This window comes from Salmo salar, chromosome 15, assembly GCF_965601325.2.
Source record: "Salmo salar chromosome 15, fSalSal1, whole genome shotgun sequence".
NCBI classification, from domain to species: Eukaryota; Metazoa; Chordata; class Actinopteri; order Salmoniformes; family Salmonidae; genus Salmo; species Salmo salar.
In genome coordinates, this window is record NC_138305.1 from 35,222,571 (window position 1) to 35,237,456 (window position 14,886).

Genomic DNA, 14,886 nt, shown 5'->3' on the forward strand with positions numbered 1-14,886 from the left:
TAATACTTTTTTGGTTACTACATGATTCCATATGTGTTTCTTCATAGTTTTGATGTATTTATTATTCTACAATGTAGAAAACCCCTGGAATGAGTTGGTGTGTCCAAACGTTTGACTGGTACTGTATGTCTTAACCCTTTTTTTTATTTATAGCCATCTGCAACATCTTGGCCATATACCTATTTACGAGGTACACCATTTGGAAAAGTTATTTATAACTATTCATTCATAAATAAGAGTTCCTATGATGCACACCTGTTGCCGGAGCCACCTTCTCTTCAACCTTTGTCGTAGCTGTCTGCTAGTGAGTGTTGAACGCCAACTGAGCAAAGGTAAATCAATCTCTGCTCCTTTTCGCCTAAACATGCCAATTCATGCGTTCGTCCCGCCCCTTTCTATGTTCAGGTTGACGCTTCACTTTATGCGCTCAGTCACAGGTTGTTGTGAAAACTGGAGCTGGTGGGATAGATCCGGATAGCCCACAGGGAGAAAGTGATTTCACGTTGTTTTTAATAATTTTATTGCGTGGGCAAACTGTAGTAATGGAATATTGGAGTACTTTTTCTTCGACGTGGATACAAGGATAACCCACAAATAAAGGGACATTTTACTACTGTAGTTTTACTGTATGTAGATCGACGCAGATACTGGATTGGCAAATTTGGGAGTAGCCTAACAGATCGTATGGCACTCTTTGATTTATAAATCTTACATTTCCGTTGTTTTTTTTGTGTGTGAAACTTACTGTTTAATCAACAACAAATTGAGGAATAACGTATTTTATAGATATAAACGCATTTAAAGTGAACAAACATGCCGCTGCCGGAGTTGATCACGGTCACGGAATTTGTGGCTGAAACTAACGAGGACTACAAAGCGCCCACAACCTCGAATTTCACCACTCGGATGTCCCATTGTCGGAACGCCGTGGCAGCATTAGAAGAGGTGGGTGCAGGCTATGACAGTGTGAAAACTATTAATATAATTGACTCGAAATGTGGTAAAGGTGTTCTTAGATTAACATGTGCGCCTTTACGCACAGAGTAGCCTAACCGCATTTTAACAGTTATTTGTCGAGTTAGTTCAGTTTCCCTGAAAGTGATCAGGCTAGAACTTCTAAACTCAAAATAGTAACGAAAAAAAATATTTTTCTTTTCGAAATCAAAGCAGGTTTTCTTATCCTAGTTGTGTTGAACCTCGCCCATGCCATTCTCCACAAGTGTCCACCAACAACACCATAGTTTATAGGCATTCCATTCTAAACCAATGCCATTCAGCAATCCATAGACAAAAAATGTAGTTGAAAATTCCCTTTGAAAGATGTAATTATTGTAGGCTACAAAGGTCTCTGACTCGTAAAAAATGCCTTACACCATTGTGAGGAAGCTATCTTATCTGTTTGCCTACAAGGCAGTTTCACTTTGAAAACTGTGTGGACACTTCCACATGTTAAAGAGGCTTGAGCATATTTTAAAGGTGTCATTATTGTAGGCTACAAACACTCTGTGACTTATGCAAAAATGCCTTACCCCAATGTGAGGAAGCTATCTTATCTGTTTGCCTACAAGGCAGTTTCACTTTGAAAACTGTGTGGACACATCCACACATTAAAGAGTCTTGAGCCCTATACAAACTTTGAGTAGTACCACACCTTTAATGCCCAGTGGATCCCTCACACATCCATATCCATTGAATTGGCTTTCCTTACTAGGTCCCAAATGGCATACATATGGCTGGACTATTTGGGACATAACCCTTGTGTTGTTGGCATAAGGCCTACTGTCATGCACAGTAGATCACAACGGGTGTTCCTAAGGCATTCCTGGCATCTGTTGGCATTCAGATCTGCTCCTGATTGGTCTCTGGAGATGTGCTGTTGCCCTAGGCCAGGCTTGTAATAGGCTGGTGATAAGGAAGTGATCTCTATGCCTCAGGTCAGGCAGGTAATAGGCTGGTAATACGGAAGTGGTCTCTCTATGCCACCGATACACTACTGGCCTTACGGCAGGCTGTATGAATCACTGGATTGTTGTCACAGTGTATTACGGCATACTGTGTTTGCACAATGGAGGAAGACGCACACACACACACACACACACACACTGCCATATGAGAGGATCTGCTGCTGTGTGTACAGTGTTGCAGAATATACCACATGAGGAGAGGTGACTAGCGAACACTTGTGTTAGTGTTACATTTAGTGGAATCTCTCAAAACAAGGAAGTGTTGTATTGCATTGGCTTTCTCTGTTTCACAACTGAAAGTCAAACAGCTTTTCCCCCTCCCCCATTTGATTTCACAGTTAATAGTGAACACACAGTGTATATCAAGTTGGACAGAAACACACATACATGCACATATGATTCAGTCATGTTGACCAAGTCAAATTTGATTGGTCACATACACGTGTTTAGCAGATGTTATTGTGGATCTAGCGAAATGCTTGTGTTTCTAGCTCCGACAGTGCAGTAATATCTAACAATTTCACAACATATACACACAAATCTAAGTAGGAATGAATTAAGACTATGTACATATGGACGAGCGATGTCAGAGCGGAACGGACTAAGATACAGTAGAATAGTATAGAAAACAGTATATACATATGAGATGAGTAATGCCAGATATGTAAACATTATTAAGTGACTAACATACCGTAGAATAGGATAGAATACAGTATATACAGTTGAATCTCGGAAGTTTACATACACCTTAGCCAAATACATTTAAACTCAGTTTTTCACAATTCCTCACATTTAATCCAAGTAAAAATTCCCTGTTTTAGGTCAGTTAGGATCACCAGTTTATTTTAAGAATGTGAAATGTCAGAATAATAGTAGAGAGAATGATTTATTTCAGCTTTTATTTCTTTCATCACATTCCCAGTGGGTCAGACGTTTACATACACTCAATTAGTATTTGGTAGCATTGTCTTTAAATTGATTAACTTGGGTCAAACGTTTCGGGTAGCCTTCCACAAGCTTCCCACAATAAGTTGGGTGAATTTTGGCCCATTCCTCCTGACAGAGCTGGTGTAACTGAGTCAGGTTTGTAGGCCTCCTTGCTCGCCCACGCTTTTTCAGTTCTACCCACAAATTGTCTATAGGATTGAGGTCAGGGTTTTGTGATGGCCACTCCAATACCTTGACTTTGTTGTCCTTAAGCCATTTTGCCACAACTATGTAAGTATGCTTGGGGTCATTGTCCATTTGGAAGACCCATTTGCGACCAAACTTTAACTTCCTGACTGATGTTGCTTCAATATATCCACATAATTTTCCTGCCTCGTGATGCCATCTATTTTGTGAAGTGCACCAGTCCCTCCTGCAGCAAAGCACCCCCACAACATGATGCTGCCACCCCCGTGCTTCACGGTTGGGATGGTGTTCTTTGGCTTGCCTGCCTCCCCCTTTTTCCACCAAACATAACAATGGTCATTATGGCCAAACAGTTCTATTTTTGTTTCAGCTGACCAGAGGACATTTCTCCAAAAAGTCAGATCTTTGTCCCCATGTGCAGTTGCAAACCTTAGTCTGGCTTTTTATGGCGGTTTTGGAGCAGTGGCTTCTTCCTTGCTGAGCGGCCTTTCAGGTTATGTCGATATAGGACTCGTTTTACTGTGGATATAGATACTTTGTATCTGTTTCCTCCAGCATCTTCACAAGGTCCTTTGCTATTGTTCTGGGATTGATTTGCACTTTTCGCACCAAAGTACGTTCATCTCTAGGAGACAGAACGCATCTCCTTCCTGAGCGGTATGACGGCTGCGTGGTGTTTATACTTGCGTACTATTGTTTGTACAGATGAACGTGGTACCTTTAGGCATTTGGAAATTGCTCCCAAGGATGAACCAGACTTGTGGAGGTCCACACATTTTTGGCTGATTTCTTTAGATTTTCCCATGATGTCAAGCAAAGAGGCACTGAGTTTGAAGGTAGGCCTTGAAATACATCCACAGGTACACCTCCAATTGACTCAAATTATGTCAATTAGCCTATCAGAAGCTTCTAAAGCCATGACATAATTTTCTGGAATTTTCCAAGCTGTTTAAAGGCACAGTCAACTTAGTGTATGTAAACTTCTGACCCACTGGAATTGTGATACAGTGAATTATAAGTGAAATAATCTGTCTGTAAACAATTGTTGGAAAAATTACTTGTGTCATGCCCAAAGTAGATGTCCTAACCGACTTGTCAAGACTATAGTTTGTTAACAAGAAATTTGTGGAGTGGTTGAAAAATGAGTTTTAATGACTCCAACCTAAGTGTATGTAAACTTCCAACTTCAATTGCACGTATGAGATGTGTAATGCCAGATAGAACAACACTAATGTCGAGAACAGACAGCAGGCAGGCAGCTGTAATGGCGGTTTTTACATCAGGTCGACTGACAGACAGCACTCTCCTTCCCAGTTCCTCTTATCTGCCTGACAGTTCCTGAGCAGCCTACTGTGGACTGGAGTGTCTTGCTGTTTCCTTGCCTGTGTTGCATGGTGGGTAGCTCTTGTCCAGGAAGCCTCAGTGTCAGCAAGATGCACGTAATGCCCTGGACCAGAGCTATGTGGTGGGGAACACTACCATATAGTCTCAGAGGAGGATCACTCTCCAGTCTAGCTCAGAACAAAGCTCTAGCTTGGTAGATCACTGCTGCATCCTGGGAGAGTCCCTGGGGCTTGGGCTAGGCTGATGCACTCCTGTCCTAGCATGCTTTCTCTCTCTCTCGCAGACTGCCCAGCCTGTCCCAGCTTGTCTGCTCCCGTGCCTTCCTCCCACTGGGTACACACTGGTTGAATCAATGTTGTTTCCACATCATTTTAATGAAATTACTTTGAACCAACCTGGAATAGACGTTGAATTGACGTCTGTGCCCAGTGGGCTGCGGCTGGGTGAGGCCGCTGGGCTCCCGGGCGGGGAGGCCGCTGGGCTCCCTGGGCTGGGTGAGGCCGCTGGGCTCCCGGGCGGGTGGGCCGCTGGGCCCCTGGGCTGGGTGAGTGTCCGCTGGGCTCCCTGGGCTGGGTGAGTGTCCGCTGGGCTCCCTGGGCTGGGTGAGTGTCCGCTGGGCTCCCTGGGCTGGGTGAGTGTCCGCTGGGCTCCCTGGGCTGGGTGATGTCCGGCCACCAGACACATGTGGAGTAAAACAAAACCATTTGGTTTGGGTATGCATGATAGTGTGAAAAGGGTGTAAGAGAATGGCTGACACATCAACCAAGGACACAGCATTGTTTACATTACAGGACCACACCATCTAATCTCCACTGTTCTTTTAGTAGACCATTACAGGACCACACCATCTGATCTCCACTGTTCTTTTAGTAGACCATTACAGGACCACACCATCTAATCTCCACTGTTCTTTTAGTAGGCCATTACAGGACCACACCATCTGATCCCCATCGTTCCCAAGTGTGGTTTTCCCACAAACCATTTCCTTGTTTTTACAGCCTCTCTGGTTTCTGAGCTTCATATCAGAGACTGTATCTTGGCAGTGCACTACTTTTAACCAGAGCCCTATGGGAATATGTTGCCATTTTGGACGCACAGAGAGTGGCTGCCTATCACTATAGCATTATGGTTGTGCAGGCAGACCGTGGGCTTGGCTGGCATGTTTCCATGTCTGTCTTGTTACTGTGTAAACAGTAGGGCTGGGCTCAGGACTGCATGGCCATTCTCACATTCACTGCTCTAATCTCAGGGGAATTCATACACACACAGTGACTAAGGACTGGGCTGTGAGTGAGTGAGTGACTTTCTGTTTACTTCCTGCCTCATAGATGTGTTTCTTTGTGATCCCTCTCCCTACAGCCTCTTAATCAAATCACATTTTATTGTCACATGCGCCGCATACAACAGGTGTAGACAGTGAATGGTTACTTACAAGCCCCTAACCAACAATGCTTTAAGAAGTTAAGAAGAAAAATGTGTAAGTAAAAAATAGATTAGTAGAAAAATAGAAAATTAAAGTAACAAATAATTAAACAAGTAACAAATAGTTAAACATGATGTACCTCATAGATGTGTCTCTTTGTGTTCTCTCTCCCTACAGGCTCTAGATGTACCTCATAGATGTGTCTCTGTGTGTTCTCTCTCCCTACAGGCTCTAGATGTACCTCATAGATGTGTCTCTGTGTGTTCTCTCTCCCTACAGGCTCTAGATGTACCTCATAGATGTGTCTCTGTGTGTTCTCTCTCCCTACAGGCTCTAGATGTACCTCATAGATGTGTCTCTGTGTGTTCTCTCTCCCTACAGGCTCTAGATGTACCTCATAGATGTGTCTCTGTGTGTTCTCTCTCCCTACAGGCTCTAGATGTACCTCATAGATGTGTCTCTGTGTGTTCTCTCTCCCTACAGGCTCTAGATGTACCTCATAGATGTGTCTCTGTGTGTTCTCTCTCCCTACAGGCTCTAGATGTACCTCATAGATGTGTCTCTGTGTGTTCTCTCTCCCTACAGGCTCTAGATGTACCTCATAGATGTGTCTCTGTGTGTTCTCTCTCCCTACAGGCTCTAGATGTAGACAGAGGAGTTCTCCACAAGATCAAGAAGTCTGTCAAGGCCATAAACATCTCTGGCCTGGGTGAGTACTAAACAGTATAGAACCGTACAATACAGTACACTACAACACAGTACATTACAGTGCAACACAGTACAGTACACTACCACATAGTACAGTACACTACAACACAGTACACTACAACACAGTACATTATAGTGCAACACAGTACAGTACACTACCACATAGTACAGTGCAACACAGTACAGTACAGTACAGTGCAACACAGTACACCACAGTATAGTACACTACCCTACAGTACAGTACACTACAACACAGTACACTACAACACAGTACAGTACACCACAGTACAACACAGTACAACATAGTTCAGTACAGTACACTACAACACAGTTGTACAGTACATTACAGTAATTACAGTACAGTACATTACAGTGCACTACAGTACATTTCAGTAATTACAGCACAGTACAACACAGTACAGTACAACACACTACACTACGGTACAGCACAGTGCAGTACAACACAGTACATTACAGTACAACAGTACAGTATATTACAGTAGAGCATATTACAGTACAGTACAACACAGTGCATTACAGTACCAACAGTACAGTGCAGTACATTACAGGACAGTACATTAGTGAGTGAGTCAGTCCTGGTGTACAGTTTCCATATATCCATAATGTATATAGCATCTATATCACATTCACTACACCCACTAACCTCTATACTCCAGTTGTATATTGCACAATAATATTAGTGTGTCTGACTCATTAGTGTATGAGAGAGAGTTTATAGCACCTCAACACATTCCTCCCATTCCACACACTTGTCCCAGCAGGCCTAAGGAGCAGAGGTATATTAAACGTCCCTACTCGGTTAAACCCAGGCCCTTTTCTTCCATGACTGTCCCTCTCCACCCAGTCCACAGACCTCCCAGTGTAATCCCAGGGGCTGATCATCACGGCTCTAACCGAGTTGGATCTGCACATGCTAGAAATACCTTAAAGCTAGAATCCTTCATTGAAACAATAACAAGCTCTTTTCCCCCGCCCCGGTTTCGCTAAAAAGCAGTCTCAACAAACGTTGGGGTAAAACAAGCTTATATGTTGGGTTCTCATGGAGTGTGACAGTTGAACTGAGATCATCATGCATTTATAAGTTATATTCTTCAACAATAAATGGGTACATATTATTCATTTTTAAGTCTAGCTTTAACGCCACATTGCTTTTGTTTGGAGCTGCTGTGTAAACTAAGCTCTGAGTCTTTACACACACTTTACAGGCCCAACATGCTCGTCACTGTTATGAAAGGCTGTGTAAGAATGGCATCGTTAGTCTGGTCCCAGATCTGTTTGTGCTGGTCTTGAGTTGACAACTCCTATAGCTATTGAGTTGGCAAGGCAGCACCAACAGACCGGGTTAGGTGTTTTTACTCAGGATTTATGTCATGTATTTATGGCAACTGAAAGTGTTGAGACTGGTGGGAAGTCAGTCAGGAAAGTAGTAGAATGATTTTCATCCTGTTTCTGAGACATGCACACTGTTCTAATGAAGCTCCTGCATGCTCCTGCATGTGCTTCTACATCTGCGTTGCTTGCTGTTTGGGGTTTTAGGCTGGCTTTCTGTACAGCACTTTGTGACATCGGCTGATGTAAAAAGGGCTTTATAAATACATTTGATTGATTGATTGAACACCACATCCAAGCCAATTTCCTGTCTTACAGGGAGAATTCCTGACGCTCAGCACTCTATGAGACGCTTTCTGTATGTCCCTGGGGGGATAAAGTTGTATTGAATTGAATGTATTCGCCTTCCTCAAGTTTATCAGTGATCAGACCTAACATTTTTCAGGTCAGGTCAGTTTAGAAAAGACAGTATCACAGAGATATGAAATGTCCACTAACAAGTCTCACTAACTCTATAGGATGGCATAGAGGATCCTATTACATTACATTACATTTAAGTCATTTAGCAGACGCTCTTATCCAGAGCGACTTACAAATTGGTGCATTCACCTTATAATATCCAGTGAAACAACCACTTTACAATAGTGCATCTAAATCTTTTAAGGGGGGGTTAGAAGGATTACTTTATCCTATCCCAGGTATTCCTTAAAGAGGTGGGGTTTCAGGTGTCTCCGGAAGGTGGTGATTGACTCCGCTGTCCTGGCGTCGTGAGGGAGCTTGTTCCACCATTGGGGTGCCAGAGCAGCGAACAGTTTTGACTGGGCTGAGCCGGAACTGTGCTTCCTCAGAGGTAGGGAGGCGAGCAGGCTAGAGGTGGATGAACGCAGTGCCCTTGTTTGGGTGTAGGGCCTGGTCAGAGCCTGAAGGTACGGAGGTGCCGTTCCCCCCACAGCTCCGTAGGCAAGCACCATGGCCTTGTAGCGGATGCGAGCTTCGACTGGAAGCCAGTGGAGAGAGCGGAGGAGCGGGGTGACGTGAGAGAACTTGGGAAGGTTGAACACCAGACGGGCTGCGGCGTTCTGGATGAGTTGTAGGGGTTTAATGGCACAGGCAGGGAGCCCAGCCAACAACGAGTTGCAGTAATCCAGACGGGAGATGACAAGTGCCTGGATTAGGACCTGCGCCGCTTCCTGTGTGAGGCAGGGTCGTACTCTGCGAATGTTGTAGAGCATGAACCTACAGGATCGGGTCACCGCCTTGATGTTAGTGGAGAACGACAGGGTGTTGTCCAGGGTCACGCCGAGGCTCTTAGCACTCTGGGAGGAGGACACAAGGGAGTTGTCAACCGTGATGGCGAGATCATGGAACGGGCAGTCCTTCCCCGGGAGGAAGAGCAGCTCCGTCTTGCCGAGGTTCAGCTTGAGGTGGTGATCCGTCATCCACACTGATATGTCTGCCAGACATGCAGAGATGCGATTCGCCACCTGGTTGTCAGAAGGGGGAAAGGAGAAGATTAATTGTGTGTCATCTGCATAGCAATGATATGAGAGACCATGTGAGGATATGACAGAGCCAAGTGACTTGGTGTATAGCGAGAATATGAGTGGGCCTAGAACAGAGCCCTGGGGGACACCAGTGGTGAGAGCACGTGGTGCGGAGACAGATTCTCGCCACGCCACCTGGTAGGAGCGACCTGTCAGGTAGGACGCAATCCAAGCGCGGGCCGCGCCGGAGATGCCCAGCTCGGAGAGGGTGGAGAGGAGGATCTGATGGTTCACGGTATCAAAGGCAGCAGATAGGTCTAGAAGGATGAGAGCAGAGGAGAGAGAGTTAGCTTTAGCAGTGCGGAGAGCCTCCGTGACACAGAGAAGAGCAGTCTCAGTTGAATGCCCAGTCTTGAAACCTGACTGATTAGGATCAAGAAGGTCATTCTGAGAGAGATAGCAAGAGAGCTGGCCAAGGACGGCACGTTCAAGAGTTTTGGAGAGAAAAGAAAGAAGGGATACTGGTCTGTAGTTGTTGACATCGGAGGGATCGAGTGTAGGTTTTTTCAGAAGGGGTGCAACTCTTGCTCTCTTGAAGACGGAAGGGACGTAGCCAGCGGTCAAGGATGAGTTGATGAGCGAGGTGAGGTAGGGGAGAAGCTCTCCGGAAATGGTCTGGAGAAGAGAGGAGGGGATAGGGTCAAGTGGGCAGGTTGTTGGGCGGCCGGCCGTCACAAGACGCGAGATTTCATCTGGAGAGAGAGGGGAGAAAGAGGTCAAAGCACAGGGTAGGGCAGTGTGAGCAGGACCAGCGGTGTCGTTTGACTTAGCAAACGAGGATCGGATGTCGTCAACCTTCTTTTCAAAATGGTTGACGAAGTCATCCGCAGAGAGGGAGGAGGGGGGGGGGAGGGGGAGGAGGATTCAGGAGGGAGGAGAAGGTAGCAAAGAGCTTCCTAGGGTTAGAGGCAGATGCTTGGAGTTTAGAGTGGTAGAAAGTGGCTTTAGCAGCAGAGACAGAAGAGGAAAATGTAGAGAGGAGGGAGTGAAAGGATGCCAGGTCCGCAGGGAGGCGAGTTTTCCTCCATTTCCGCTCGGCTGCCCGGAGCCCTGTTCTGTGAGCTCGCAGTGAGTCGTCGAGCCACGGAGCGGAGGGGAGGACCGAGCCGGCCTGGAGGATAGGGGACAGAGGAAATCAAAGGATGCAGAGAGGGAGGAGAGGAGGGTTGAGGAGGCAGAATCAGGAGATAGGTTGGAGAAGGTTTGAGCAGAGGGAAGAGATGATAGGATGGAAGAGGAGAGAGTAGCGGGAGAGAGAGAGCGAAGGTTGGGACGGCGCAATACCATCCGAGTAGGGGCAGAGTGAGAAGTGTTGGATGAGAGCGAGAGGGAAAAGGATACAAGGTAGTGGTCGGAGACTTGGAGGGGATTTGCAATGAGATTAGTGGAAGAACAGCATCTAGTAAAGATGAGGTCAAGCGTATTGCCTGCCTTGTGAGTAGGGGGGGAAGGTGAGAGGGTGAGGTCGAAAGAGGAGAGGAGTGGAAAGAAGGAGGCAGAGAGGAATGAGTCAAAGGTAGATGTGGGGAGGTTAAAGTCACCCAGAACTGTGAGAGGTGAGCCATCCTCAGGAAAGGAACTTAAAGGCGTCAAGCTCATTGATGAACTCTCCATGGGAAATATTAAAATAAGAGAAATCTATTAAAATAAGAGTCTGTGAAAAGCCTCTCTGATTCGTTTTTAATGATGTAAAGTGTGTTTGTTACCCATGCAAAATCCCTTTTACACAAATTGTGATTTGACTTGATTTGACTACTGTGTTTCTCAGCCCATGTTGACAATGAGGAGCAGTACATTCAGTCTATGGAGAAGTTCGGAGACAACTGTGTCTCTAGAGAGGATCCGGAGGTGGGCTCAGCCTTCCTCAAGTTCGCCATCTTTACCAAAGAGCTTACAGCCCTCTTCAAGAACCTGGTGAGACCCCATCACACACACACACACACACACACAGAGCGCTAACCACTGGCACATACTGCGTCTCTACCTCTTTTCTTCTCTACCTCTCAAGCACATTCATTGTGACCCCTGTTTTTCTCAATCTCTCTCACACCCATATTTTTATCTGCCCTTTCATTTGGCCTGTTGCTTAGGCCTACAACCAAGTGTGTGGAGTGTACACCTTTATTAAAGATACTGTATCTATAGTATATCTATTGACTATATGACACGCAGAACCTGCCTTTAAAGATATTGTGCAGGAAGTAGTTGAGTGCTCAGCTGCTAATTTCAAAGTGTGAAGTGTTATTGCTTCCTTCACACCTTGTTGTAGACTTGAGTGATGTGTGTCTTGTGGAGTGTTTTCTTTCTGTACATCTCTCTGTCTCTACATCACTCTGTCTCTCTGTCTCTACATCAGTCTCTCTACATTACTCTGTCACTCTCTCTACATCTCTCTCTCTGTCTCTACATCACTCTCTCTGTCTCTATATCACTCTGTCTCTACATCTCTCTGTCTCTGTCTCTACATCACTTTGTCTCTACATCACTCTGTCTCTATATCACTCTGTCTCTACATCACTCTGTCTCTGTCTCTATATCACTCTGTCTCTACATCACTCTGTCTCTGTCTCTACATCACTTTGTCTCTACATCACTCTGTCTCTATATCACTCTGTCTCTACATCACTCTGTCTCTGTCTCTATATCACTCTGTCTCTACATCACTCTGTCTCTGTCTCTACATCACTTTGTCTCTACATCACTCTGTCTCTGTCTCTACATCACTCTGTCTCTACATCACTCTGTCTCTACATCACTCTGTCTCTGTCTCTATATCACTCTGTCTCTATATCACTCTGTCTCTACATCACTCTTTCTCTACATCACTCTGTCTCTATATCACTCTGTCTCTACATCACTCTGTCACTCTCTCTACATCATACAGTCTCTGTCTCTACATCACTCTGTCTCTACATCACTCTGTCTCTCTGTCTATACATCACCCTGTCTCTGCATCACTCTGTCACTCTCTCTACATCCCTCAGTCTCTCGTCTCTACATCTCACTGTCTCTACATCACCGCTCTGTCTCTACATCTCTCTGTCTCTATATCACTCTGTCTCTCTGTATCTACATCACTCGTCTCTACATCACGCTGTCACTCTCTCTACATCACTCTGTCACTCTGTCTACATCTCTCTGTCTCTACATCAATTTGTCTCTACATCACTCTGTCACTCTGTCTCTACATCTCTCTGTCTCTGCATCTCTCTCTGTCTCTACATCACTCTGTCTCTCTGTCTCTACATCTCACTGTCTCTACATCACTCTGTCACTCTCTACATCACTCTCTCTACATCACTCTGTCTCTAGATAGCTCTGTCTCTCTGTCTCTATATCACTCTGTCACTCTCTCTCTACATCACTCTCTGTCTCTACATCACTCTCTCAACATCACTCTGTCTCTGCATCACTCTGTCACTCTCTCTACATCACTCTGTCTCTGTCTCTACATCACTCTGTCTCTCTGTCTCTACATCTCACTGTCTCTACATCACTCTGTCTCTCTGTCTCTACATCACTCTGTCTCTACATCACTCTGTCTCTCTGTCTCTACATCACTCTGTCTCTACATCACTCTGTCTACATCTCTCTGTCTACATCACTCTGTCTCTACATCTCTCTGTCTCTACATCTCTCTGTCTCTACATCTCTCTGTCTCTACATCTCTCTGTCTCTACATCTCTCTGTCTCTACATCATCTCTGTCTCTACATCTCTCTGTCTCTACATCACTCTGTCTCTCTGTCTACATCACTCTGTCTCTACATCACTCTGTCTCTCTGTCTCTACATCTCTCTGTCTCTACATCACTCTGTTTCTACATCTCTCTGTCTCTACATCACTTTCTCTACATCACTCTGTCACTCTCTCAACATCACTCTGTCACTCTCTACATCACTCTGTCTCTCTCGCTCTCTACATCATCTCTGTCTCTACATCACTCTGTCACTCTCTCTCTACATCACTCTGTCTCTCTCTCTGTCTCTACATCACTATGCCTCTACATCACTCTGTCACTCTCTCTACATCACTCTGTCACTCTCTCTACATCACTCTGCCCTCCTCCTCTGTCTCTACATCACTCTCTCTACATCACGCTGTCACTCTCTCTGTCTCTACATCACTCTGTTTCTACATCTCTCTGTCTCTACATTACTCTGTCTCTCTGTCACTACATCTCTCTGTCACTACATCTCTCTGTCACTACATCACTTTGTCTCTACATCACTGTCTCTACATCACTTTGTCTCTGCATCTCTCTGTCTCTGCATCACTCTGTATCTCTGTCTCTACATCACTCTCTCTACATCACGCTGTCACTCTCTACATCACTCTGTCACTCTGTCTATATCTCTCTGTCTCTATATCAATTTGACTCTACATCACTCTGTCTCTCTGTTTCTACATCACTCTGTCTCTCTGTTTCTACATCACTCTCTCTCTGTTTCTACATCACTCTGTCTCTACATCACTCTGTCTCTCTGTCTCTACATCACTCTGTCTCAACGTCACTCTCTCTCATCACTCTCTGTCACTCTCTCTACATCACTCTGTCTCTCTGTCTCTACAGCACTCTGTCTCTACATTACTCTGTCACTCTCTCGACATCACTCTGTCACTCTCTACATCACTCTGTCTCTCTGTCTCTACATCACTCTGTCTCTACATCAATTTGTCTCTACATCACTCTGTCACTCTGTCTCTACATCTCTCTATCTCTGCATCTCTCTCTGTCTCTGCATCACTCTGTCACTCTGTCACTGTCTCTACATCACTCTGTCTCTCTGTCTCTAAATCACTTTGTCTCTACATCACTCTGTCTCTCTCTCTAAATCACTTTGTCTCTACATCACTCTGTTTCTATCTCTCTGTCTCTACATCACTTTGTCTACATCACTTTGTCTTTGCATCACTCTGTCACTCTCTCTACATCAATCTGTCTCTCTGTCTCTACATCTCTCTGTCACTCTGTCTCTACATCACTCTCTCTACATCACTCTGTCACTCTGTCTCTACATCAATTTGTCTCTACATCACTCTGTCACTCTGTCTCTACATCTCTCTATCTCTGCATCTCTCTCTGTCTCTGCATCACTCTGTCACTCTGTCACTGTCTCTACATCACTCTGTCTCTCTGTCTCTAAATCACTTTGTCTCTACATCACTCTGTCTCTCTCTCTAAATCACTTTGTCTCTACATCACTCTGTCTCTCTCTCTAAATCACTTTGTCTCTACATCACTCTGTTTCTATCTCTCTGTCTCTACATCACTTTCTCTACATCACTTTGTCTTTGCATCACTCTGTCACTCTCTCTACATCAATCTGTCTCTCTGTCTCTACATCTCTCTGTCACTCTGTCTCTACATCACTCTGTCTCTACATCACTCTGTCTCCCTTTCTCTATATCACTCTGTC

General features: G+C 45.0%; 1 protein-coding gene across 1 annotated transcript in view; it reads left to right on the plus strand.

Annotated features, from left to right (window-relative positions):
- Positions 1-417: 417 nt before the first annotated feature.
- LOC106571254 (arf-GAP with SH3 domain, ANK repeat and PH domain-containing protein 2) overlaps positions 418-14,886 on the plus strand; it is a 39,697-nt gene continuing 25,228 nt past the window's right edge. Inside the window, exons 1-3 of the mRNA XM_014144069.3 lie at positions 418-945; positions 6,502-6,574; positions 11,236-11,381. Of these exons, the coding sequence (XP_013999544.3) occupies positions 814-945; positions 6,502-6,574; positions 11,236-11,381 (351 nt within the window). The 5' untranslated portion in view covers positions 418-813. The remainder of the gene's footprint in view (positions 946-6,501; positions 6,575-11,235; positions 11,382-14,886) is intronic.